The sequence below is a fragment of the Erpetoichthys calabaricus genome, chromosome 1 (assembly GCF_900747795.2).
Source record: "Erpetoichthys calabaricus chromosome 1, fErpCal1.3, whole genome shotgun sequence".
Classification (NCBI taxonomy): domain Eukaryota; kingdom Metazoa; phylum Chordata; class Cladistia; order Polypteriformes; family Polypteridae; genus Erpetoichthys; species Erpetoichthys calabaricus.
The window spans coordinates 342,994,306-343,021,843 of NC_041394.2; the positions used below are offsets into that span (position 1 = coordinate 342,994,306).

The 27,538-nt window shown below is 41.4% G+C and overlaps 2 protein-coding genes across 2 annotated transcripts in view; both read left to right on the top strand.

Moving 5' to 3' along the window:
* Positions 1–27,538, top strand: part of LOC114664931 (gastrula zinc finger protein XlCGF57.1-like) — a 607,208-nt gene that overhangs the window by 177,190 nt on the left and 402,480 nt on the right. The window lies entirely within an intron of this gene.
* LOC114665638 (zinc finger protein OZF-like) lies at positions 22,806–26,309 on the top strand. The gene is made up of 2 exons (XM_028820252.2): positions 22,806–23,421; positions 24,369–26,309. Exons 1-2 carry the CDS (start codon positions 22,995–22,997, stop codon positions 25,448–25,450), a joined length of 1,509 nt encoding a protein of 502 aa, XP_028676085.2. The 5' UTR covers positions 22,806–22,994; the 3' UTR covers positions 25,451–26,309.

Here is a 27,538-nt window from a genome sequence, read left to right on the forward strand (position 1 = left end):
GCGCCATCTAGCGGCACGTCTGTTCTCTGTGCATCCCTCCCAATGTTTCTCAAGTATGAGAAAGCCGACTGCTTTCATCGCGTGAAGGGGAACTGCCGTATGTAAATAACGTACATTCATCTCACTCTGGTCCTTATTCCTTACGTAACACCATGTGACACATTATAGTTGTCCTGCTTTTCGCTAATATACCAATGCCACCAAAAAAAAGATATAGCATTAGAAAGTCCACCTCCGCTGCCACAAAAAAAGTCTATTTCAAGGCCGTCTCAAACATTGCGCAAGACGTCAATATGTTTTCTCACCAAGAATTCCGACGTTAACGGCGGCGAAATCTAGCGGCACGTTTGGTCTCTGTGCATCCCTCTTTACCAATGTTTCTTTAAATTGCAGCAGTGTCCAAGTATGAGAGAGCCCACCGCTTTCATCGCGTGAAGGGGAACTGCGTATAGATGTAAAAAAAGATTTCAGTCTTCATCTTTCTGACTGACTGGTGCTATTTGTTCGCTTTCCGACGTATTATAAATAACGTACATTCATCTCTCTCTGGTGCTTTTTCCTTACGTTATGCCATGTAACGCATTATAGTTCTCCCGCTTTTCGCTGATATACCAATGCCACCACAAAAAAGACATGGTATTAGAAAGTCAGCAGAGTCGATGTATGTTTGTCTGTCCTCCATACAAATCTGCACCGGGCGTCTGATCGCCACCAAACTGGGCATGGGGCTGCTTTGTGACACAACGTTCGGCACACGTCCCCGTACTTAACATTGACAAGATGGCCGCACGTTGCAAAAGACGTTAACGGTCTAGCGGCACGTTTGTATCTGTGCATCCCTCTTTACCAATGTTTCTCAAGTACAGTATGAGAAAGCCGGAATGATTTACCCTTTGATTTCAAACGTCTACACTAAGGCTGAAGGTCAATAACTCAAAGTTAAAGGCATCAAACAACGCTACGTAACATGTTCTATAGTCCTCACAATTTGATCATTTTCGGAACCCCAAGACAAAACAAAAGATATAACTTATATTACCTATTAGAATAAAATGTCAACCAGAAAAATGTTTGTTCGATTTCTATGTTCTGTTTCTTTCATTTTGGAAATTCACCAGTTATTAATTCCCGGGCAACGCCGGGTGCTCCCGCTAGTTTTCGATATTTGCGCTTCTTCAAACTCTGGTTGACGTTGCCGCTGCTTGACGGTGTGCCATCTTTATTTTCACTCTCACAATGCTTATTACTGTTGTAAAAAAACGATCCATTTTTAAAAATACATACGAGAAAAAATACTTGAAAAACTTCACTTGACTTAATCACAACAATATACAGTTGATACAATCTCCGAAAACTCAACATTAAGACCGCGCAAATCGACAGCTATTTATATACGAACACAAAGTACCGAGAAAGTTTGACAAACTACTAAAACAATCGAGAAACTTAATTATTGTAGAGCGCAATCTAGTAACCATTTGTAGAGGCTCCCGCAAACCGTTATTAGTAAGCGAGATACTGGTTTGCACCAGGTCCGCCAGATGTCGCGTCCACAGGGTCACGGGGGTCTGCTGGAGCCAATCCCAGCCAACACAGGGCACAAGGCAGGAACCAATCCCGGGCAGGGTGCCAACCCACCGCAGGACAAACACAAACACACCCACCCACACACCAAGCACACACTAGGGCCAATTTAGAATCGCCAATCCACCATGTCTTTGGACTGTGGGAGGAATCCGGAGCGCCCGGAGGAAACCCACGCAGACACGGGGAGAACATGCAAACTCCACGCAGGGAGGACCCGGGAAGCGAACCCAGGTCCCCAGGTCTCCCAACTGCGAGGCAGCAGCGCTACGCACTGCGCCACCGTACCGCCCGAAAATGGAAATAGAATTTTGAAAATTTTGTAATATTTTGCGGCGCCCTCGTGAGGAACCACTGATTTATACTATTTAACTTTTAAATGCCGTTTTCCGCTGTTAGTCGCGATCTATCACCAAAGCTATCCAAATCTGTCTTCTCACATCCCAGCATTGCTGAATGAGAATGATGCATTTTATATAGGCTACCTGTTAATTTAGCACCAAAGCTGTCAAACCGACAAAACGATGTCAAACCAATGAAGTGCGCTGGGAAGCACTGATGACGCTCGAAGCGTCAAACGTCACGGGTCACGTGACAGCGGTGTTTTGACACAAACTCCGACACAGTGATTCGACTCACTACGCTTCAGATTGACTGATACAAGCTTCGGTATCATTTTCCCATCTCTAATGTGGATAGAGTATCTAGCTGCATAATCGTTGTTTAGCTAAGCAGCGAAGTTAGTGTTGTCCTCCTGCCTTGCTTCTGTTTTTTGTGCAACTGTCTGCATATCTTGTGAGGTTTTCTTTTTGACAATTATTGGAGTCTGTTTTTATTTAGCTGGTGTAGTTTTTTGTGTGTCTGTTGTCTCTCTCTCTCTCTTACTTGTACAGGTCCTCTGGTTTTCTTCCCATATCCCAATAACTTGTGTTGTACTAAATCATGGTGGTGAGGTCGAAGCTAAGTCCCATTTGGTGACATCTGCATATAGCTTCATCAATTAGAGCCTGAGCTGGCAGTGTGGGTCACCTCTGTGTACCACCCTTGGATGAACACTGTGGTCAGGACTGGCATCCCTCTTCTGGGCAAGACCTACTTTCATTTAATTCAAATATTCCTGAGAGACATTAATGGACTGTTTTTTGTCTAGCCTCTCCCCTGATGGTTACCCATGGCAAATTGGTCCGTCAGGAGCACAGATCTTCAGACATTGCAACTCTGCAGAAGACTGACGCACATAAGGCCCCCACCATGCCAAAGTCACAATACTGAAAGGTGATGTTATTTAATATTTGTTTATTTCTGTGTTAATTGTTAAACTATTTCTGATAATGTTTATTTGTGTGGAACATCTACTTACACGAGATGAAGTTGATAAACCTGAAACTTGTTGTTTCCAGTTGATGCAAACAACAGAGTTTTGTTTTAGAGATTTTAATGTGAAGCCTGTAAATGTTTATTAAGAGGTGTTGTCTTTTGCCATCAAGCCCCTTTGTTCAGACCGTTTATTTTGTATTGCTGACACCTAATGCCTCTGTCATACAGGACTCACGGAGAGTGAGTCTTCAAACTGTGAGCTCAAAAATTATGTTTTGGTTATGGACAGAATCAGTTTATATTAGAAAAGAATTAAATTAGGAGGGTAGGAGATGATGATAATAAATAATAAAATACAATAATAAAAATTACATGATTATTGCTGGTTTAATGGGTATTTTAACTACATGTGTCCACTGTGAGTGTAAATTTTAGTTCTACAAATTAGGGGTTAAAATGTCTAGACATACAGTGGGTATAGAAAATAATGATCCCCTTCGAAATACTCCCATTTATTTTGCTTTGTAGCCTTAAATGAAAACACACACACAATATTTCTTCCCAGCTATTCTTACTCAAAGCAATCTGTAACATACAAGTGAAAGATTTCACCGCTAAAGTTCAGAAAAGTGATAAAATCAAAAACAAAACCTACTGAGATGAATACCCCCCCCCCCCCCCCCCCCCATGTCAATGTCAACATTTTGCTGAACCCCCTTTTGCTTTAATGAGAGAGAAGAATCCCAACAGACTCAAGGCTATCAGCTTTGCACATCTAGATTGAGCTATTAGTATTTGCCCCCCCCCCACTCTTCTTTACAGTTTAACTGTTCAAGTTTGGTCAAATTGGATGGTGAGCGTTGGTGGTCTGCCATCTTCAAATCTTTCCACAGATCTTCAATGGGATTTAGGTCTGGGCTCTGACTGGGCCACACCAGGACATTCACTTTTTTTCTCCTTCAGCTACTGTGTGGTCAATTTTGCTGTGTGCTTCGGGTCGTTGTCATGTTAAAAGGTGAATATCCTGCCCATCTTCAACTTTCTGGCAGGGGTTAGCAGGTTTTCCTCAATTTGAGAGAGACCCAGGCCCTGCGGCAGAGAAACACCCCCACAACAGGATGCTGCCATCTCCGTGCTTTACTGTAGGTATGGTGTGTTGTGGATGGTGAGCATCATTGGTGTACCGTTTGATTTTGGTCTCATCGGACCATAAGACCTTTTTCCACTTGGCATCAGAATCTTCAAGGTGAATTCTGGCAAAGCTCAAACGAGCCTTAATGTGGCCTTACTTCAGAAATGGCTTTTTCCCTATGACCCTCCTGAACAAGCCACAGTTGTGGAGCACTTGTGAAATTGTTGTCACATGCACACAATGACCACTCTTTGCCATAAAATGCTGTAACTCCTTCAAAGTGGCCATAGGCCTCTTGGTAGCATCTCTTACCAGTTTCCTAATTGCTCTTCCTTCTAGTTTGGAGGGACGGCTGGATCCAGGGAGGGTCCTAGTAGTACCAAACACTTGCCACTTCTTTATTATGGACTTTACTGAGCTCCTTGGGATTGATGACGCCTTTGAGATTTGTTTGTCTCCATCTCCTGCCTTATGTCTGTCCACAACTCTATCCCTGAGATCTTTTGAAAGTGGCTTGCCACCCATAGTCAGCTGTTTGCTGTCAGTTGCACTACCAAGCAAGGGAATGAATGCTCCAGGAACAGCTTCACTAATCTCATGGATTACAATTGATCACAGGTGGAAGGAGACCAGTAACCGTGGTCTGCAATGGAAATGGTGGGCACTGACGCCTGATTGAGTTTAGGAGGGGGGTGATCCTTTATTCATATCAGGATTTCTTGTTTTTTTATTTTTTTTAAATTCTTCTGAACTGTAGCTGTGATATCTTTCACTTGGATGTTACAGATTGCATTGAGTAACTAAAGCTGAAAAAAATATTGGTGTGTGTGTTTTCATTTAAGGCTGTAAAGCAAAAAAAAAGGGAATTTTTGAAGAGGGTGATTCTTTAATATACCCACTGTATGCAGTTTTTATTATTATAAAGTCCTTTCACTTTAGTCAGACTGTCCGGTGAAGCAGGGTCCCCACACATTTAACATTTGTGTTGAGCAGCTCAGTTAAATGCAGACTGTCATTAGTTCGCTAAATTACATTTCTGATTACTCACGTGGCACATCAGACTCCATTACAGTAGTAGCAGGTGAGCAGCCCTCCAATTACCATATTCACTTAAAGGTGTGTAAACCCCAAATTATTCAAAATACCCTTCACCTGTACTGTATTTGATTTGTGAAACCCCTTTAATTCTGACAGTTTAACTTCATGAGGTAGACGCCATTGCATTTTCTTTATTTGCTGCATTGATTCTATGGTACTGATCAGTTCAATTCTTCCTGTTTTTGTAATTTCTGTAAAGCAAATTTTAATGGTGTCTGCTGTAGGAAATGTGAATTGGCCACTCAATCAATTGATCACTCCAGTGCAGACAAGTCTTCCACCCTTCTAGTAAAGCAGGTGCTCCAACCACTGTTACAATCACCCCCTCAGAGCGGTGGGTTCTGGCTATGGATGGACAAAGTTATGGCCAGGTTGAGAGCTGTAAGCTTCATGAGTTGAGATGATCAGGGTCTGATGAGGGTTTTTAAAGGAAGGAATAGAGGGCTTGCCATTGGTTTCTTGGGTGTGCAGAAGTCCATCCTATTGATTAACCACTGGTGCAAAGTTTAGTCCATCAGTGTCACTCATCCCTTGATTTATAGTGCTTTGTTTAAACTTGAGTGTCCAGCTTGTGCCTGTGAGAGACATCCATGGATGTTACGTGGTCTGGTATTGATTGTCTTATCAGATAAGGCCTGAAGGCTGCATTCTGGTGAGGGGCCCAGCCATGGAAACTGATTCTCTTTAGCGGGCAATAAGAGTGTCTGGCAGCTGCTTTTTAAAGCACGACCTGTGTTCCAGCCATATTAAAAATAGATAATGTCAGTCTGTCCTGCACTTCTGTTGACAAGGCTATCCAAAATAAAGACTGGTTGATTTTCACACAGTACATTGGCCTTTATGTGCCATACTCCAGCTACCCCACACTATTCATAGTCTCTCTGACTGTAAATGTTTTTATAACTCTTCACAGTTGGTAGCCAAAATTCTTTATCCAAGTTGAAAACCCATTCTTCCGTATTCACATCTGATAATATACTTGTCTGTGGAGCCCGTTTTATTGCCCGCCACTCCATAGGATGAGGAGCACCAGAAAGCTGGAGCTCCGCTGTTCATGTCATGGCACCTCGTGTTCTCATTGTTTAAACATGGTGTGATTTTTAGTTTGCTTTTTGTCTATTCCTGTGTTAAATTTACAGTCCTAACATTTATATCTAATTATATTAGGACTGCACCACCCCATATCAGCTTAGTGCAGGGATCGGAGAATGTCCAGAATAAAACATGGACTCGTATCACAGGATCTTTTTATTGCTAAGTATTGGTTTAAAATTTCATAATAAAGCCACCCAATCAGTATTGCTGTTAGTGAGTTTACAAAAAGTCAAACAAAGTACAAGACGAGTCAAACTTTGTGACAAAACTACACATAATTAATAGATAACTTCAAATAAATATTCAAAGGAAAATATTAAAATGTGTTTACAATTCAAAAAGCAAACAAAAATCCACCAATAAAAAAACCTGCAGACCTCCACCCCAAATCGAAGCTTATATAACAAACATGAAAAAGAAAATGGTGCTGATAGAAAACAAAACTCTCAGTGCCACCCCAATCAATAATTTAAAACATAAGGAGACCATGAATGACAAAAGCCACTGCTAAGAATAAAAAGAAAACCTGTCGCTGTGTGATAAACATCTTGTGGATGAAATATCAAGCAGGCCTGAGATGTGCCACTCTGTTTGCCAAAAAGGCTGTGTGTGTTACCAGCTTTAGTCCCAATCAGCCAGACTCCTCTACTAATACAAAGTAAAAACCCACCACTAGATCTGCTCTGCCCACCCATATGGTCACCAATATATTATGTGCCTTTTGAAAATGCCAGTCACATTTATGTCCTCTGCTCTTATCACAGTTTCTTAATTTCTGATTTGGTGACTGAACAGAATAAATAACGGGGCTGCCTTGACGCTCCAATGTCATTCTGTGGAGCTTTTGTGGGTTCCTATTCATTGGAGGAGAATTTTTGTGTGTTCTTAATAAATTTTTTTTTTTGTTAATTTCTGTTGTTGCTGTAATTCGTTTTAATGTTAGGTTGAATGATAGTTATGTTTTAATGTTATTGTTAGCTCGCTAGGACATTAATATTAAAGTATTTAAAATTACACATTTGATATTAGTGCTTAGTTTAAACAAAATTACCTGTTTAGAGTCCCTGCTGGGTGTCCCGTAAACACCATGCTGTGGTTCTTGGTTCCCAAATCAAAGCTTGTTACCAGCAAATCAGGCACTGCTGCTGTTATCTCTAACATCCAGCACCGATGCCTTCAAATCAAGCGGGCAGTTCAAGCAGTAATGTTACACCTTCTTCCCTCCCCATTTCACATCAAGACGGTGCAGTGTAGTTCTCACGGCTGAAAATGATGTAAGCGATCTGAGTGATAGCAAACCAATACTAAAACTCTTTTTTAAACAAATGTTTAGTCAGACGTATCATGCTTTTAATCTGAGCTGGTGCCAATCACTTTCATGGTTGGGATACTCGGTCAAACTAGATACATACTTTTGTTTACCCTGTCGGAACTTCTTTGCTGGCGTTACTGACAGAGATGTGGTGTTCACCAAGGCAGGATATACTAATTGGAAAGCCACGCTGGAAGAGGAAAGGGGATTCCAGAAGCTTGTATCTAGTAACTGCCATTTAAATCCAGCAAAGAAATGGGCAGAAATGAAATACAGAGAAAAAACTGTTGAAAATATGTTATGTTTATTGAGAGAAACACAGGTAAGGAAATTTAATACTACATTAAAAACATAGGGGAAGTAGTACAGTTTCTCTGTGTGAATGAGCTTTCTTTTCATGGCAACTCTGAATCCACCCAGTCTCGCACAAGTAAATGATGAAGACATCTCTGCCACTCTTTTCATTAATTTATTTGAATTTACATAAAGGCACACATTTAAAATTTCTTATTAAGCCCAGAAGACCATAAAATCCATTGAAAAACCACAAGCAGCTAAGATGTTTACCTTCTCTGTCTGCCTTGGTCACTACACGTGGTGTGTTTGGCCCAGTAAGGTGATCACCTCCTGACAAGCACACTTTAAAAAGACACTTCAGCTCAGTGATTTCACGAACTGTGTGTCTTCCTGCAACCAAACTGATTAACAAGCAGATCAGCAAATATCATTTACTAGCTAGCACAGGCAACATAAATGTTATATCAAAAACTCACACCTTTGAAGTTGACCCCGAAACAAATTGAACACACAAGTACCACCAAAGCCAATGCTTGGATGACAAGTGTGTCACCATCACAACTCCGCAGTTCAACTGTTGCTGTATTTTATTTGCTCTTTGTTATCTGCATTCATATCTTACAGGATCGATCAATGTTCTTGTTATCCGATACCGTATTGTATCATTGCGTTTAATTGTGTACTGTACACAAACATACACACCAGTGATACATCCTTTACAGTGGATGTAAAAGTCTGCACATGCCTCCTGCCAAATTGGCAGGTGTTGTTTAATAATAATGTGAAACCACAATAAATCCTGACAGAACTTATTCCACCTTTTATTGCAAAATTGCAGTCTAAACAAGGAAAGTGGGGGGAAAAAAATCAGAAACTGTTTAGTGAAAAAAGAAAAATAGAAGCCTACAAAACCCCGGTTGCATTAGTGTGCACACCTTCTAAACTAATACTTAGTTGAAGCCCCTTTTGATTTTATTGCAGCACTCAGTTGTTTTTGGGTAAGAGTTTATCAGTTTGGCACATCTGGACTTGGCGATTGTTGCCCACTCCTCCTGGATCTGTTAAATTCCGATGGCATCTCCCATGCACAGCTCTCCTCAGGTCACCCCACAGGTCTGGAATCTGGCTGAGCCATTCCATTGATCCTCCTTTGATGAAGCCATTGCTTTGTTGATTTTGATGTCTGCTTTGGGTCATTGCCATGCTGAAAGGTGAAGTTCCTCTTTGCAGATTCTTGAGGGCTTTGATACTTGGAGGTCTTCATGATTCCATCCACCTTGTCTAAAGCTCCAGTTCCAGCTAAAGAAAAGCATCACCAAAGCATTATCCTGCCTCCACCATGCTTCATGGTGGCTATGGTGTTCTTTGGATAAGGTGCGGTGTTATTTTTGCGCCAAACATAACATTTGGAATTATGTAGACCCTCATACATCCAGTCTCCCACAAATGTATCTTTTTTTCAAAATTTAGCCAGGCTTGGAAGTTTTCCTTTGTGAGAAAAGGCTTTCGTCTTGCTATCCTACCCCACAACCCAGACATATGAAGAATGTGACTGATTGTTGTCACATGCAGGGAACAAACCGTACTTGCCCAAAAATCCTGCAGCTCCTTTAATGTTGATGTAGGCCTTGTGGTGGATTCCCTGAGCAGTTTTCTTCTTGTCTTCTCATCATTCTTGGAGGGACATTCTGATCTTGTTCGAGTCCCAGTTGAGACGTATTTTCTCCACTTGTTGATGATTGTCTTCACTGTGCTCTGTTAGATGTTTAATGATTTGGATGCTTTTTTGTACCTCTGTCCTGATTGATACCTTTCAATGATGAGATTCCATTCATGGTTTCAAAGCTGTTTCTGGATCACAGCTTTTTCAATATGTTGCAACCAAGAGGATATCGGAATAATCCTACAGGAACAGCCAAACGTTACCTGAGCTCAACCAGAGCCCCTTTAATTGTTGTCAGGTGTATACTAACAACTATTTGAGATGAGATGGATGTGGCTGTGTTCACAATCAACCAATCCCAATACTAGATTATTAAAGGGTCTGCACACTAATGCAACCAGCTGTTTGTACATTTTTCCCCCTTTTTTCACTAGTTTCTGATTTGTTTTCTCCTTCTTTGAATAGATTGCAACTTTTATGACAGGATTTATCTTTTGTTTCATTTTTTTTATTACACAAAATCTGCGATTTTGTTAGAGGTGTGTAGACTTCTTCTATCCACTGTACATGTTCCACAACTCTTATGACCAGTACAATCTTCTAGGCTGTGGTGTGCTGAGGTGGTAACATTACTACAAGAGAGGCCCACCAGATCTACCAACTGAATAAGAAGGCAGACTCAGCTCTGGGATGCCCCCTGGACCTGCTGGAGTTTGTAGCAAAGGGGAGAGATAAATCAAAACCGAGTGTCATTATGGACAATGCTGCACATCCTCTCCCGACACACTAAAATTAAAGACTTTCAGCCAACAAAATATTCAGCAGACGTGTTTAAAAAAATCCGACTGGGACTCCTTACACCAGTGGTAACAGACCTTTATAAAGCCACGCTGTGAGGTCTCTTTAATGTTTTAGCAAAGTCAGAACATTTTTTTTCTTCTGTTTTTGTAAAATTTGCCTTTGCTTTAAGGGGGTAGTTGTTTGTTTTAATACTTTGTCCGCTTCCTTTTATAAAGCTAAATTTGTCCTTGGGACTACTAAAGATCCTTCTATCCATTCATACGAGTGTAAGTGTTAAAGAACTTAGTTTTAAATACTTTGCTTTATGCAGAAATCCTTGGTGGACATGACTTACGAAATTGGTTGGGTGGGGGGACTTTGAATGTGTGGAGAACACATTCATTTTCTTATTATTGAAAAAAGCAGGATGTCGACTTCCCCGATCTGAAAATCTAATTTTCAGATGTTTTCTGGACCCTCTGTGGGGTTTGTGTGTTCTCCCTGTGTCCGTGTGTTTCCTCTTCTTCAAAGACATGCAGATTAGCTGAATTGGCTATGCTACCGTGTTTCCCCAAAAATGAGACAGGGTCTTATATTTATTTTTGCTCCAAAAGATGCACTAGGGCTTATTTTCAGGGCATACCTTATATTTATTCATGTACAACAATATACATTTATCCAAATACAGTCATGTCGTCATCTTCTGGAATATCGTCATAACTCTCTACATTCAAACTCTGAATTTCAGTGTGAATTTCTTGCTACATCAGCTGCTTTTAGGATCCTCCAGGATTGAGGTGCGTGCTTCGATGTTTGATGAATGGTTCGATGTGGTGAAGCAAAATCCTGACATGGAGATGCATTCGTGGTACTTTGATATTCAAGTATCGCATATGCCTCAAAGTAATGACCTGATATATTTTAAGTCTCGCATACCATCTTCTGTGCCGTCTTTTTTTTTTTTTTTTGTTGCACCCTTACAGTACCATCAGAATGTACCATACTTGAAAAAGAAAATAAGGACATAATGAAAATGTCTATTTTGTGATTAAAGTGGAAATGTCCTCTTCAATCCCGTAGTTTGTCATTAGAGCAGACCGTCGTAAACGTTATCTTAAAACCGACCCAGTTGTCAAATCGCTATGCGCTTCTGGGACTTCCTCCTGACCTGACAGCAGCATCGCCACACAGAACACATTACATTTATAATATTCCAGCTCTCTGCACATTTAGAATTCTTAGATTTATACTTGATATCACTTTCATGATGAAATGCATTAAAGTATGCATGTTACATTTACAGAAAATCGTTGACTTTGTTTAAATAATGAATACTGCTAATAGTTACACATATGGGGTGGCATAGCGGTAGCGCTGCTGTCTCGCAGGGAGTTACGTCCCTTGTGATCCCTGCCTGCAGTTTGCATTTTTTTCTGGTGATTTTCCACAGTGTGCTCAGTTTTCCATCCAAGGACATGAAGGTTTGGGGATCTGGTGAAGCTACAGTGACACTAGTTGTGTGTTTGTGTTCACCTTGCGATGAGCTGATGCCCCATCCAGAGATTTTGTTTCTGTTCTTGTGCCGATGCTGCTGGAATGGGTGCATATCTGAATTGATAGATGTAATTATTAAACATCCTTTTCAGAGATATTGTGGCAAGGTGTCCATGGAATTTAATGGATGTTTCGGGCACACACGTCCCATCGCATGAAGTATAAACCTGGGCTTGGGCGCCTTACTTTAAGCCCTAGTCAAGATCGTCAGCTGAATTTTTGGGGTAGGGCTTATATTACAAAAATTATGCTAGGGCTTATTTTCGGAGTAGGTCTTATTTTCTGGGAGACATGCTAGATTGGTCCTAGGGTATGCAGGTGTATATGTATTCACATTGTGATTGAACAGTGACCTGTCCAGGTGGTGTTCCTGCCGTGCACTCGATGATTGCTGGGAGAGGCTTCAGCTGCCCTGCCTTGGATAAACGGTTTGAGAAAATAGTTAGATGTTTTTTGGAGGAGCTTCTATTAAAATAACCAAAGACAGCTATTCTTTGTTTCCAAAAAGATTCCATAGAAATTCAGTTGATGTGTTTTGAGTTAAATTAATACATTAAGCAAGTTTGGTGGCCTTCCTTACTAAACTTTAACTTTTACACACTATTAGTATTCATCCCTATAGCGGTGGTCCAATAAAGGAGGTTATAATGGCTCAAGTTGGGTCAATTAGCTGTTCACTTCTGCAAATAGAAAATTCACAGTTCACCAAACACTTTAAATTGGGAACAAAAGGTTTTATAAAATGTTAATACAATCAAACATTATGATTGGCTCAATGTGTAAAAGGGTGACTGAACAGCAATTTATTGATTGGTTTTAGTCAGTTACCAGGCAGTGGTCTTTGTCTGTCCAACCATCAGATATCAAAAGTAACCATAATCAATGACACATCAGCTTAAAGCCAATGTCACATTTCGTGACATTTTGTCCTGGGGTAGTCGCTGATCCCCTCACCTGACCATGATAAGTTAAACAATTTGAAAACCTCCGCCTATGTCACATTTAGCGATGGCGTGCTGACCATTCAACAGTAGCGTGCTGCCTGATGAAGCCCATGGTGTACAAAGGGTTAACAGCTATGCCTGTTCATCAGCAATCTTCTCTTTGATTTTTTTTTCCCCTCTTGTTATGGTATCTGAAACATGAGACATCAGAAAGAGGAGCATCTCTTATTTTTGTTAGTTTCAAAACTCTGCATGTTTCTTATTCCTCTTTACTTCCTGGGTATGAAGTTAAACTGCATCCAGCCCTGCAAGCGGTCCTCCAACTTGCATGGAAATAGTGGGGTTTGGTGGCAGGATTGGCACTCAGGCCACCGTTTATTTATTTATATATATAAAGAAGAGTTGGGATCCGTGTGGCTGTGTTTGTGGAGGGACGGAGAGTTAAGGCGGGGGTTGGAGTCACGTGATCATCTCCCCTCCCATTCACCTCATTTCATTCACTTCATTTCGCTCCGAGCTGAGCTCCACAGTTGACGCGGTTAGTTCTTTCTCCTTTACTGATTTACTGTTTAGTAGACGCGCTACTTACTGATTAGTATTTGTTCCTTTAGTGTTTCTTAGTGTTTAGTAGACGCGGTGTGCCGGTGTTCCCGGCGGTGTTGCGGTTTAGTGTTACTTTCTACTTCGTTTTTGTACTTTAGTGTTTAATAATAAATAATAATAATTCATTACATTTATATAGCGCTTTTCTCAGTACTCAAAGTGCTAAAATAGTGAGTGATACTTAGCTGATAGCAGTGTAGAAGCAGCACAGCAGAACGCAGCTGGTAGGACAGGCGGGTGTGTTAGCGTAGGTGAGCGGCGATAGCAAGCAGCAGGAGGAGGAAGCAGGATTTGGATGTTCCAATACACAGCCATAAACAGTAACGCTTGGTAATTTCAGGCTTGATCGCCCCGAAGCCATAAGCCAGGTTAGTATGAACATCAGATCAGTTCCCAGTCGTAGAGTACTGTAAGATGAAACGGGAGCAGATCAGCATAGCGAATATAATCACGGAGACAGATCATCCCGAGGTGCTAGATCGCCAGGTACAAAGAAATGTTCGTAGGTCTCCTCCCGTGATCCACAGACTCAGCTGTTCCCAGTAAAGTGGAGTCCATAAAATCTGTAAATATTAAGCCAAATCCATGCAATTCGAGTCAGCTGTATCCACAAACTATACGTACAATAAACTAAATAAAACAAGCATAAGAAAGTGCAGAATTGAGGCGAATTTTGCGAAAAGTGTTGTTAACAAGGAGGAGCGGCGACAGCAAGCGTGTGCCAGCATCCCCTCACCTGCAGCAATAAAGCAGTTATAATAAAGAAGTTTAGTAGACTTTTACTTTATCTCATTTAGTGTTCTTCCCGGCGGTGTTGCCGTTTTTTAGTGTTAGTGTCTACTTAGTGTTTGTGTTTAGTGTTATGGAAGGAGTGATCTTACCACTGTCAGATTTTGCAATGAATGAGTTGGTAAATAATGATTATTTATCAACAGATCACATGAGCAAATTCAACGAAATTTTAGCTGCGCATACAATTTCCAACCTCAAAAGGTTTTGCTAATGTGGACTCCTGACATACCTATAATGCCCATTCCACAAAATGCAAAACATATTCAAATATTACCTTCTACAGCTACTGAACGAGTGACTCACTGGGTGTGTACCTATTATGATGGTGCTGTAATTCATGTCTATGACAGTTTAAACGCTGATAAAAAATTCAACCTCACCGAAGAGCAGCTTCGTCTCCTTCATGCTTTGTTTCCTTACAAACCTCCCATAGTTTATGAAGACGCACAGCAACAATTAAATCATACAGATTCTGGTGTATTCTCAATTGCATTTGCTGTGTGTATTTCTTTAGGTATTGACCCAAGTGATCAAGTTTTTACTATTTCTTCAATGCGAAATCACTTACAAATAATTTTTGTTACTCGACAATTGCTTTCATTCTCTGTCGAAAGTAGCCGACGGGCGACACCAGTTACAAGTATTCAGTGGGTTCAAAGACCTGTACGAAGTACGGCCATTAACACAGTCACTCATAAAAGGGGAGATGACTCGGTGCAGGAGATGGGTATTGAAACTACCTTGGAAGACATGCAATCAACGAGGCGATTAAACGGATCTCAAGAGACGTATTCTAGGTTGGAAAAAAAGCGCTTGGCTGCCAAAACCATATATATACAGTACATATATATACGTATAAACATCTATATAAATAAAAATGTAAATGTTCGTTTGTTCAAAACCTTAAATCTCCGAAAGTTCTTCACCGATTGCTTTGAAATTTTGACACAACGTTGCATTCGAATACGCGCGTGTTTTTATATACATATTATATAGATGTCACACCTGTGACAGGTAAAAACATGCTTTTTTTGAAAACACAGCGCCATCTGTCGGACGTAAAAGCAACACACGCTATACTAAATATTTTACGATTCTGTTTCGATGTTTCGATCAAATACATTTGTAAGTACGTGAATAAAGGCAGCGACATGGCAGTTTTTGGCGTGCAACCAGAAAGAAGTGATAGGAATGCGGTCATACATATCGATGAAATCGCACAGTATTAGGCTGGAAGATACATAAGCAGCAATGAAGCTGTATGGCGAAGTCTTTCATTTCCCATACATGAACGAAGTCCAGATGTTGTTCACTTAGCAGTACATCTAGAAAATGGACAACGCGTTTATTTCACAGCTGCAAATGTGCAACAGATAGCCCTGAATCCACCGACTACAACGTTAACTGCTTTCTTTACGTTATGTCAAAATGACGTGTTTGCGAAAACACTGCTGTATTCAGAAGTGCCTACGTATTACACATGGAATGCGAGTAGAAAATCATTTGAACAACGCAAACGAGGAGAGCGAGTCAACGGACAACCTGCCATATTCAAAGAAACTACGATAGACAGACTGTACACCGTGCATCCCAATCAAGATGGATGCTTCTTTGTTCTCATGCTGTTCGTAAGCGTGCCCGGTCCAACGTCTTTCCAGCAATTGAGAATTGTCAACGGCGTTACACATGCCACTTTACGAAGTACATGTCAAGCTCTGAATTTATTGGAGAACGACCGACACTGGGATGTATACATTAATGACGCGTGCAACACGTCACATCCAAATCAAATTCGTGCATTGTTTGCAATCATATTGACCGCCTGCTCTCCTTCATCTCCAACACAGTTATGGGAGAAATTTAAATCGCACATGGCTGAAGATATTTTCGGTTGAATACGCAAGTAAAATAAAAATATAAACATGGATTTCACAGCAGAAATCTACAAATAAGCGTTGTTAATGATTGAAGACCTGTGCTTAGAAATCGCGAACAAAGTTCTCAATCAATTGGGAATGCCATCACCGAATCGATCTGCTGCTGCTTCGTTCGATGTAGAATTGCGTCGTGAACAAAATTACAACACGGGTGATCTTTTGTCGTATGTGCAATCAAATATTCCTAAGCTAACCCTTCAGCAAAATGGCATTTACGATCAAATAATGCAAACTGTCAATAACGGGGTAGAAGAAATCTAGAAATTGGGAACGGAAAGGTGCCGGTTGATGTGACCTCAGGACGAATTTCATTGCCTGATAACTTCGGCAAATTAGTGACGTCAAAAGAAGAATTGGTTGAAAAAGTATTTCTCAATATTCAAACCAATTATAAGAATCACGATTGGCTTAGTGAACGAGCTATTCTTGTGGCCAAAAACAAAGACGTCTACGAACTTAACAATATTATTCAGTCTAACATTCTGCACAGACAATGGAACAACAAAAAATATTGTATACCCACAAGCATTGTGAAATTAAACATATTAGAAACGTGCGCTTTCTCTTTTCTTTCTTTTCCATTTAACCAGACTGAGCCACAGCAACGTGTGGCCGGGTACAGCTATATATATATATATATATATATATATATATATATATATATATACATTGTAGTAGTAGAGGCGTGGAGCCACCTCTAACACCCTCAGGTACCACTCCAGACACTGACTAAAAGTCCAATTATTATTTATTAAATAATAATACTGTGCACAAAGCACCCTCCACTCCACACTCATATAAATCACAATTCTCTATACAATAAACCAATCCTCCTCGCCCAGACACTTCACCACCCTAACTCCCAGCTCAGCTCAGTGTCTGGGCTTTCCCATAGTCCTTTTATACACCCTGACCCGGAGGTGTCTCTGTTCCAATACCCACAAGTCCGTATTCCTTCCGGGTCAGGGTAAACAGTTCTTTTCTTCACCCCGGGAGCACATCGTTCCTTCCTGTCATGTGACTGTGACGTACTCCCGGGTTATAGGGCACATAAGAGTCCATGAGCCCTCCTACAGCGACTCCCGGTGGCCCCCAAGGTATCCAGCAGGGCTGTGTATAAAAACTACATAGTCCATGAAGCCCTGCTGGAACTCAGGGCACGTCCACGCTGCTGGGAGAGCTCCTCCTGGCGACCTGGGGGTGAGGGCCGGAGTAAAAAGCCGGCAATCCTTCACAACATACACACACACACACACATATACAGTATACATACACATATACATCTATACTAATAAAAGGCAAAGCCCTCACTGACTCACTCATCACTAACTCTCCAACTTCCCGTGTAGGTAGAAGGCTGAAATTTGGCAGGCTCATTCCTTACAGCTTACTTACAAAAGTTAAGCAGGTTGCATTTCGAAATTCAACACATAACGGTCATAACGGTCGACAACGTCCGCCATGTTAAACTTTCTTATTTATGGCCCCATCTTCACGAAATTTGGTAGGCGGCTTCCCCGTGCTAACCGAAACCAATGTACGTACTTATTTCAATGGTATGACACCACTGTCGGCTGCCATATTGAACTTTCCAATGGTCTTTGTTACTTAATGGGCCCATCTTCAAGAAATTTGGTAGGCGGGTTCCCAATGCTAACTGAATCCTATTTACGTACATATACGTCCATAGCCTGCAGCACGGTCCACACTCTGAATCCTCCAGGCACTCCTGAGCATAATCTAATTTTGAAGGTTGGGGCACCAATAATGTTACTGAGAAACTTACAGCCACCGAAACTTTGTAATGGCACGAGACTTCAGGTCACATGCTTGCAAAAGAACCTAATTGAGGCAACTATTTTTACTGGCGGTGGTTCAGGGGAGAGAGTTTTTATTCCTCACATCCCCGTTATACCCTCTGATCTCCCATTTCAATTCAAACGCCTCCAATTTCCAGTAAGGCTCTGCTTCGCAATGACAATTAATAAGTCTCAGGGACAGACCCTACAAAAGGTTGGCATTGATTTGAGGCAAGATTGCTTTTCACATGGCCAACTATACGTTGCGTGCTCAAGAGTAAGCTCAGCGCACAGCTTGGTCATATTACAACCGGAGGGGCGAACTGACAACGTGGTATACAAAGAGATCCTTAATAAATAATTGGTACATTTTCCCTCAGTTTATTATTTAAAATTTTAAAGCAGTGCTTCGCCGCTGCAAAGCGCGGGTATTTTGCTAGTATAATATATATTGTAGCAGTAGAAGTTGTTATCGACCTCTTGAACCCTCAGGTACCACGCCAAACACCAGGTAAAAGTACAATTATTATTCTTTTTATTATAAATACGTGCACTAAGCACCCTCCACTCCACACTACTCATACAATAATCAATAATCAAATAATCCAACACCAATACACACTCCTCCTCTCCCAGACACTTAGCCACCCTTCCGCCCAGCTCAGCTCAGTGTTCTGGTCTCCCAGAGTCCTTTATATAGTCCATGACTCAGAAGCATTTCTCTCTTCTGTCCATGTGACCGTGAACACTTCCGGGTCGGATAAAAGCTCCTTTCTTCAACCTGGAAGCACTGTTAATGTGACCAGGACATACTTCCAGGTTATAGGGCACATAGCACTCCCCAAGCCTCCCTACAGCGGCTCCTGGTGGTCCCCATGGTATCCAGCAGGGCTGTGTATACAAACTACAAGGTCCATAAGGCCCTGCTGGAGTTCGGGGAACCTCCATGCTGTTGGGAGGGCTCCACTTGGCGGCCTGGAGGTGTGGGCCGGAATATTTAGCCGGCCATCCATCACAATATATACATAATATATATACACACACACAGTATACTGTATATAAAAACTTCACACAGCTCCGAGACGACAGAAAGGACTCCTTTTTGCTCTCTGTAGGAGTAGCTCTGCTACAGCTGCCCATAGGAAGGCTGCTCGCATCATGAAGGGGATGGGGGAAAGCCCTTGGGAACCCCATCCCCGGAAGAGTCGAAACCATTGGAGAGCCAATAGGGTCCGGTCTGTTTGGGGATCGGAACTGGTGTGGTGCTAAGGCATCACCCGCTGCACGGCAGCACTCGGGTCCCAATTTGAGGCGAGGTAGGCGGGTGGAATGTCTTGTCTCTCCGGCATGATGATCATCTTCCTCTGCTCTCAGAGGAGCTGTGTAAACTCCACATTTCAGTGGAGGCACTCTCTGAGGCGCGCAGACCGGGGACTGGCCAGATCTCTGTAGGTGGGTACGCCTTTTATTGGTCTGGTCGCTCTAATGGCTGTCATTCTTGGGGCGTAGCTGTTGCTGTAGCAGATTGGCTTCTTCCAATGGTGTCCAATGTCACTCCTTTCAACGAGTGCATTATGGGACTCGGATTATGGCACTCCCTGGATGCTTCATCTGTTGTCTCAATGTATGCTCCAACCACGGTGAGTGATGTCTCAGCAAGGGAGACATTTTATTCCCAGCTTAGCTCGGTGGTTGATGGGTGCCCACGGGGTGACACTCCACTGGTCATGGGTGACTTCAATACAGCCACTGGCACTGACATGGCTGGCAATGAGAATTGTCTCGGTCCCCATGGGTCTGGTAACCATGGTGAAAGTGGCTCCATGTTCCTTGAGTTTGCAAAAGGTCAGGGGCTGCGAATCGCTGGCTCCTGGTTCCAGCGCCCTGAGCTGCATCGTTGGACTTGGTACTCCAATACTGGTGGTGCGGTGAAGGAGATTGATCACATCCTTGTGGGCAGACGCTGGAGGCTCTTGCAAAACTGCAGGGTCTACAGAAGTGCCCAGTTTGTGAATTCTGACCACAGACTTGCTGTTGCTACTCTTAGGATCCAGCTTAGGTCCAGTAGGTTACCACCTACTAGGAAAATGAGGCTGGACTTCGCCAGACTTCAAGATCACGCTGTTTATATTGAGTTTGCACAGTTTGTGTGGGGAACTTTCAGATTTGGGTACGACTGCTGATCATAATGTGATGTCGGAGACCTTCCGTGACAAGACCGTGAAGGTTGCTGAGGGTTGTATTGGTGTTACCGGTGTTCCCAGAAGGAGGTATTTCATCTTGCAGGGCACCCTGGATATCATCAGGAGGAGTCGCAGCTCATGGCTCAATGGCAACTCTGATCTGTACCAGGAACTGAGATGGACGGCTGTGAGGGCTCTGGGGGCAGATAAAGTGGCGTTTGTTAGAGGAATCTGTGAGCAAGTGACACACCATCTGTGGTCTAGCGACCTACGTCCTGCTTACAGAGGAATCGAAGCATTACGCACATCTGAATCTGTTCCTCTGATAGTCGCAGTCAGGACAGCTGATGGAATGGTCCTTATGGATGACACTGCAGTTGTGACCTGCTGGGCTTGCTACTTTAAGCAGTTGTTCAAAGCTGATCCTCCGGCTAGGATTTTGGATATCTCTGGGTCCACGGTTCTTGAGGCTGATCCTCCAATTAGCTGTGAACCACCCAATCTCAATGAGATTGCACAGGTGGTGAACCAGCTGAGGGGGGGAAAGGCTGCAGGGACCTGTGGTATCTGGGGTGAACTTCTCCAGGCTGGTGGTAAGGCTGTTCTCCTGGCATTGCAGGCAATCTTTGCTTCCATTTGGGAGACTGGCATCATCCTAACTGACTGGGAAACAGGACTTGTTGTCCCTATCTGGAAAGGGAAGGGTGATGGCTTAGATTGCAGCAACTACAGGGGGATAACACTGCTCTCGGTGCCGGGTAAGGTCCTTGCTAGGGTCATCCAAAATATGATCTGTGATCACTTGCTTATCTACCAGTGACAGGAACAGTCTGGTTTTATGCCTAAGAAGTCTACCATCAAACGCATCCTGGCACTGAGGGTTCTCCTGGAGCGCAAACATGAATATCAGCAGAGTTTCTTTGCAGCCTTTGTCGATTTTTGTAAACCGTTCGAGCTGCCCTGTGGGACATCCTGAAGGTTTGCGGGATCCCCTCGAGGTTGTTGGATATCATGGCCGGCCTGTAAACTGGTAGTGTGAGTGCTGTGCAGAGTAGAGGCAGAACCTCTGTATTTTTCCCAGTTAATTCTGGGGTGCATCAGGGGTGTGCTTTTTGCTCCTACCTATGGACTGGGTGTTTGGCAAGGTTGTGGAGTCCAGTGGCTGTGGGGCATCTGTTGCTGAAGAAAGATTCATACATCTTGACTTTGCTGACAATGCTGTGATTTTCACAGCACGCAAGAGACTGAGTGAGGAGTCTGAGTGTCTGGGCTTGCGAGTATCCTGATAAAAACCCAAGATCCAGGCCTGTAATGACCTCTTGGGCACAGCTGTCAGCAGTGTGTCTGTTTGCGGAGAGAGTGTCGACCTTGTTGTTTACTTACCTTGGCAGTGACATTCATGTCTCTGGTGACTCTTCCTATGAAGTCAGTAGACAGTTTGGGAGAGCACAGGGGGTCGTGAGGTGCTGGAAAGGGGTGTGTGGCGCTCCCGATATCTATGCAAAAAGACGAAGGTGCAAGTCTTTAGAGTTCTGATGCTTCCTGTCTTGCTATATGGTTGCGAGACATGGATGCGATCCAGTGACCTGAGAGGAACACTGGACTACTTTGGTACTGTGTCCCTCCTGAAAATCCTTGGGTACTGTTGGTTTGACTTTGTGTGGAATGACTTGACTTGACTTAATTTTCAGCCTTCTAGCTCAGGGGAACATTCATTGGCTGTCAGCTGTCTTGCACACACAGTCTGCCCCTAAGGCTAAAGACAAAAGCAAACCTGTTTAATTTTATCTCAGGGAGTCACAGGCTAATTAAAGTCAGTCACATTAGATGGCCATCTTCACAGAAACACACTGACAATTGCGTCCGTCTCGCTAAGATTATATAAATTAAGGTTATGGCTTAAATAATGTTTTTGGATTTTGCAAGCTTAAGGTGATGTCACATCAGATGAGTTACCCATCGATTTTAAGTTCCTCCTTGTGGAAGTAACCCCTGAAAAAGACAGGAATAGTTCAATCAATCAGTCTTTATTCAGTCACGATGAGTACATGGATTCCTGCTTTGCAAAGCAGAAAAGTTTTCCAGTTTCAATCGGCTTTAATATTAATTTTCCTCCCTCCCCCTTACTTATGAAACATCCATCCATCTATCTATCCATTATCCAACCTGCTATATCCTAACTACAGTGTCACGGGAGTCTGCTGGAGCCAATCCCAGTCAATACAGGGCGCAAAGCAGGAAACGGGACACCAGCCTACCGCAGTACTTCTGAAACCACATCTAAGTGTTTCATCAGTTCGGCCAACCGTTTCTATTTTGTGTACGTGTCAAGAGAAGCCCCAAAGAAGAAAAGGTAATTTTTCCTGTGTCTAATGGCTGCATTACTACAGGAAGTTACCCAAGTTCACCTTCTCTTATGACAGACGCCTGTATGAATATCCTGCCATTATAATAAAACAGCTTTTAATCCTTCGTAGCTTGCAAGCAGTTAAATTTCCTTTCACATCCTTCATATGCCCCTGATTCTTACCTTAATATTAATATTACCTTAACTTGTATAAATCTTCCATAACATTAACTGATAATACAATTCTGGGACCCAAACAGCACTGACTGTTTAATCAAAGTAGTGATTACTGTTCATGCACAACTGTGCAAGATGATCTCCTTCTTCTAGCCTGTTGCACCCTCCTTTCATTCCCAAACTCATTTTACACCTAATCTGATGTGGAGAGTAATGGGTTACTGTCAACTTGCTATGAATTGTCTGACTTGACATCAGCTTTAACTAAGAGGATGTCATAAAAATCAAATGTCTTAAGATTTGAATGATTTGGTTTTAATGGAAATGACACTCTTTTTATTCTCAGAGAAAAAAAATCTGCCATTTACTGTAATGTTTCCATGGATGTGAAAGAGGAGGTGTGTGAGGCTGACATGAATTTAATGGAGAAAAGAACCATAATTGTTAAGGAGGAGGACTGTGAATGGGAGAGTGTCCACCCTGAACAAGAGAGTCTGGACATTAAGGAGGAGGACTGTGAAGTGTGGACAGTAAATATTAAAGAGGAGGTTGAAGAGAAGTGTGCCAACACAGAGGAACACGACAATAGTAGTATTGAGAGTGTCAATGAAGATGACCTTCATTATGAACATCAAGATGGAGCAGTGACCGGGTTAGTCTCTTCACATAGCAGACCCTCTTTATCTGTGGAGTCTTCTATCAATGTAAAATATGAATCTTTACAGTCTGAGACAAATACAACTGAAGAAATGTTATCTCCTAGAACTCTGAAACATCTGCCACCACCTAATAAGTCATCTAAAACCAGTAAGTAAAAAATAAATTTTGGTGTATTTTATAGAGTCTTGGTTATGAGCCTCAAAATGCCGTCTTTTGCATTTGTAAAAAGAAACTTGGACAGATTTCAAACTCTATAAAACATGTCCATTTCACTGTCCTTCCTGAGGCCCCTGTTTTAGCTGAAGAAGATTATTCTATTTGCAGGTGGTATGCAGCCAGAAATATATTTTGCATTTTGGCCACAACTGTCCTGTTTGCTGTTTCATATGATCAGTCAAGTGATATATGGTGCCCTGCGTTTTTTCATTGACCTGCATGTTTTATTCATTTAAGTTTATTTACTCTATTCTCTGTGTATAGCTCCAGCATGTCACATTTAAATATGGAAAGGTTTTGCTTTGTTAATAAATAAAAATAAATATATCAAATAAATAAAAAAAAAAAAAAACAGATTATGGAGTCAAGTGGCTTAGGGCCAATTGTGTAGAAATATCAAGACATTCTGATTAATAAAAGTACATTTCACATTTGGCATGATACACTATTTTAAACAATAATCTCTCCACTGTAATAACTGAAGATTATCAATTTTTTAATTATAAAATGTATATGTAATTTTAAATAGTATTTTAAGAATATGGTGACATGATGATGCTTGTTCTGTAATTTAGTTAAAACGTGATCAATAATCTTGTTGATTGTGCCTGTCACATATACTCCATTTACTATTTTAACTTCTTGTCGTCTGTGGTCATGCTCTTGCGGTGAGTAGTTGTAACACCAATGAAAAGATTGAGAAGTTGAGTATCTTTCCATGTGCTACTTAAGTCTTATGATTGCTTATTAAAGCAATTGCTTATAAAAGTTTGTTCATAAATTCAACTAACATTTAAGTAATGTTGTAACGTAATGCCAATATTAGAGTAGTGGATTAAAACCTAAGCTTTTATTTTTTCTTTTAAACTTTTATACAGGAATCAAACGTCACAGCTGTTCTGAATGTGGGAAACAATTTTCTGGCATAAGTAATCTTCGGAGCCACCAAAGAATTCACACTGGGGAGAACCCACACAGTAATTCTCTTCTGATTCACATTAAAACTAAAGTGGGAGTGAAGTCATATTGCTGCTCTGAATGTGGCAAACAATTTTCACGAAGAAACAACCTTTTTGATCATAAAAGAATTCACACAGGGGAGAAGCCATATTGCTGCCCTGAATGTGGAAAACTATTCTCTCACTATAGTACTCTTCAGAAGCACATTAAATCTCACAGAGAAGTGAAGCTGTATTGTTGTTCTGAATGTGACAAAACGTTTTCACAAAGAAACCATCTTCAGAGCCACCAAAGAATTCACACAGGGGAGAAACCATATTGCTGCCCTCAATGTGGAAAACAATTCCTTCACTGCACTAGTTTTCGGACACACATTCTAACTCACTCAGGAGAGAAGCCATATTGCTGCTCTCAATGTGGCAAAAAGTTTTCACAGAAAAGCCATCTGAAGAGCCACCATAGAATTCACACAGGAGAGAAGCCGTATTGCTGCCCTGAATGTGGAAAACAATTCACTCACCGTAGTACTTTTCAGAACCACATTAAAACTCACACAGGGGAAAAGCCATATAGCTGTTCTGAATGTGGCAAAAAGTTTTCACAAAGATGGCAACTTCGTAGCCACCAAAGAACTCACACAGGAGAGAAGCCATATTACTGTTCTGAATGTGGTAAACATTTCTCACACAGTAGTACTCTTCTGATACACATTAGAACTCACTCAGGAGAGAAGCCTTATGACTGTTCTGAATGTGGCAAACCGTTTTCACGAAGAAACAACCTTTTGATTCACAAAAGAATTCACACAGGGGAGAAACCGTATTGCTGCCTTGAATGTGGAAAACAATTCTCTCAGCTTGGTACTCTTCAGATACACATTAAAACTCACACAGGAGAGAAGCCATATTGCTGTTTGGAATGTGGCAAACACTTTTCACAAAAATGCCATCTTCGTAGCCACCAAAGAATTCACACTGACAAAGACATAATGCTCCTCTGAATGTGGCAAACAGTTTTCACAAAGCAACAACCTTTCAGATGACAAAAGAATTCACACGGATCAGAAGTCATATTACTGTTCTGAATGTGGCAAACACTTTTTTCAAAAAGACATACTCTTCAGATCCACCAAAGAATTCACACAAGGGAGAAGCCATATTGCTGCCCTGAATGTGGAAAACAGTTCTTTAGCAGTAGTACTCTTCAGATTCACATTAAAACTCACACTGGACAGAAGCCATGTTGCTGCTTTGAATGTGGTTAAACATTTTCACCAAGATGCCATATTTATAGCCAATAAAGAATTCACACAGGGGAGAAGCCATAACACTTACACTCACACAGTAATACTCTTTGGAGGCACATTAAAACTCACTCAGGAGGAAGCCATACTGCTGTTTGGAACATGGCAAATAGTTTTAATAAAGAAAACACCTTTCACCTCACAAAACAATTCACACAAGAGAGAAGCCATGTTACTGTTCTGATTATGGCATAGTTTTCATTTGGAGGCCATCTTAAGTGCCACACAGGTTTTCACATGAAAGTGTTTGGATTAGAAAACTTACCGAAGTAGCATTCATTAATGGAAAATTAAAATCAACCTTTGTTGAAGATTATCCATTAAGAGAACTTGACCAAGAGGATACTTAAGAATTACTTGTTAGTTGATGAGGGTGTAAACATAAACCATAAAGAGCAGAGACTGGAGATCAGCAGTGAATATACAAGAATGGTAAAAATGATCCTTATAGGTTCCTTGACGAGGAACAAAATACAGGTAGATAATCGGTTAGTTAAACATGTCATCTCATACAGCTTTGGGATTGTAGTCTGGCCCCAGAAAGACCTCAACAGTCTGGATGCAAAAACAAAGTTGCTTCATGGAGATCTTCAATCATAGGACTGTAAGAATTCCTTCTCGGCTCGCAGGATTTTCCTTTTGTAAAATATTACAGCCTAGAACTGGAAAGCCAAGAGCAACATCCATCATATATCTTGGCTAGAACAATCCACAAATCAGAGGGAATGCCTGATGATCAAATCAAAAACAAGATAAGAAGGTACACTAGTACAGGAGAACAAACCACCACCAACAACAACAACTGGAGAAACCACAAAAGCAATGGGAAATACACAGATCTCTTGTGGACAGCTCTTATGGACCCAAATCTGACACATGAATGGCTCAGGAGAGAAGCAATGAGATGCATGGATGAGTGATTGCTAATGGCCACTTACGACTCTGCATTACATACAGGATTGTTTGCAATATGTTTTGATTGGTTTTACAACAAACTGGTGGAAACAGCCCTGAACCTTCCTGCAGGATTTGAAACATTCTTGTCCAAAAATTTGAATGACACACAACAAAGTAGCCCATCAGCTTTAACTGAAACTGTAAAAATATGACATCCCAGTTCCAGAAATAATTGTTGAAATTGAAGATATCACCTGGGACATACCTGTCCTAAATTTTAGAAAATTCACAGCCAGAAAACTTGATAGCATGGTTGAAGAGAAACATTCAGACAATGCCTGGATAATTGAGGTATCAATCCTAAATGATATCTTTGTGCCTCAAACCGAGAGAGAAAAGATAATAAATGTTTATTACTACAGACCACGTCTGATTTTTATTCTTCCTCTTTTATCAAGAGTATTAACGCTTGAAACTATACAACCCTTTTTTTCCACTTTAGGCACATGCCTGCCATTCACAGTTTGAATATTCATAATTGGTGAGTATTCTTTTAATATTTAGATGATGTAACACATATTAGGTTAAGTTGCCTAATCTCTGAGATTTTATTCTGAAACACACGGTAAGGAATGGATGGCGCTCAGGCTCTGGGTTTGCATGTGAAGTATTATTCATTTAAGACACGCTAAGGAAGCTGCTGGGCCCCTGAGGTTTCACTATAAAACGTGTGATTGATTTATAGCTCTTAGCCTCTGAGGTTACAGGTACACTTTCTAAAGGTTTATTACTTCAAGCTTTGCAAATGATAGTAAGCTGCTGCTAACTCAGATATTACAGTGACTTATAACCAATGTGTAAAGTACAGCAAAAGTAATAAAAATTGGA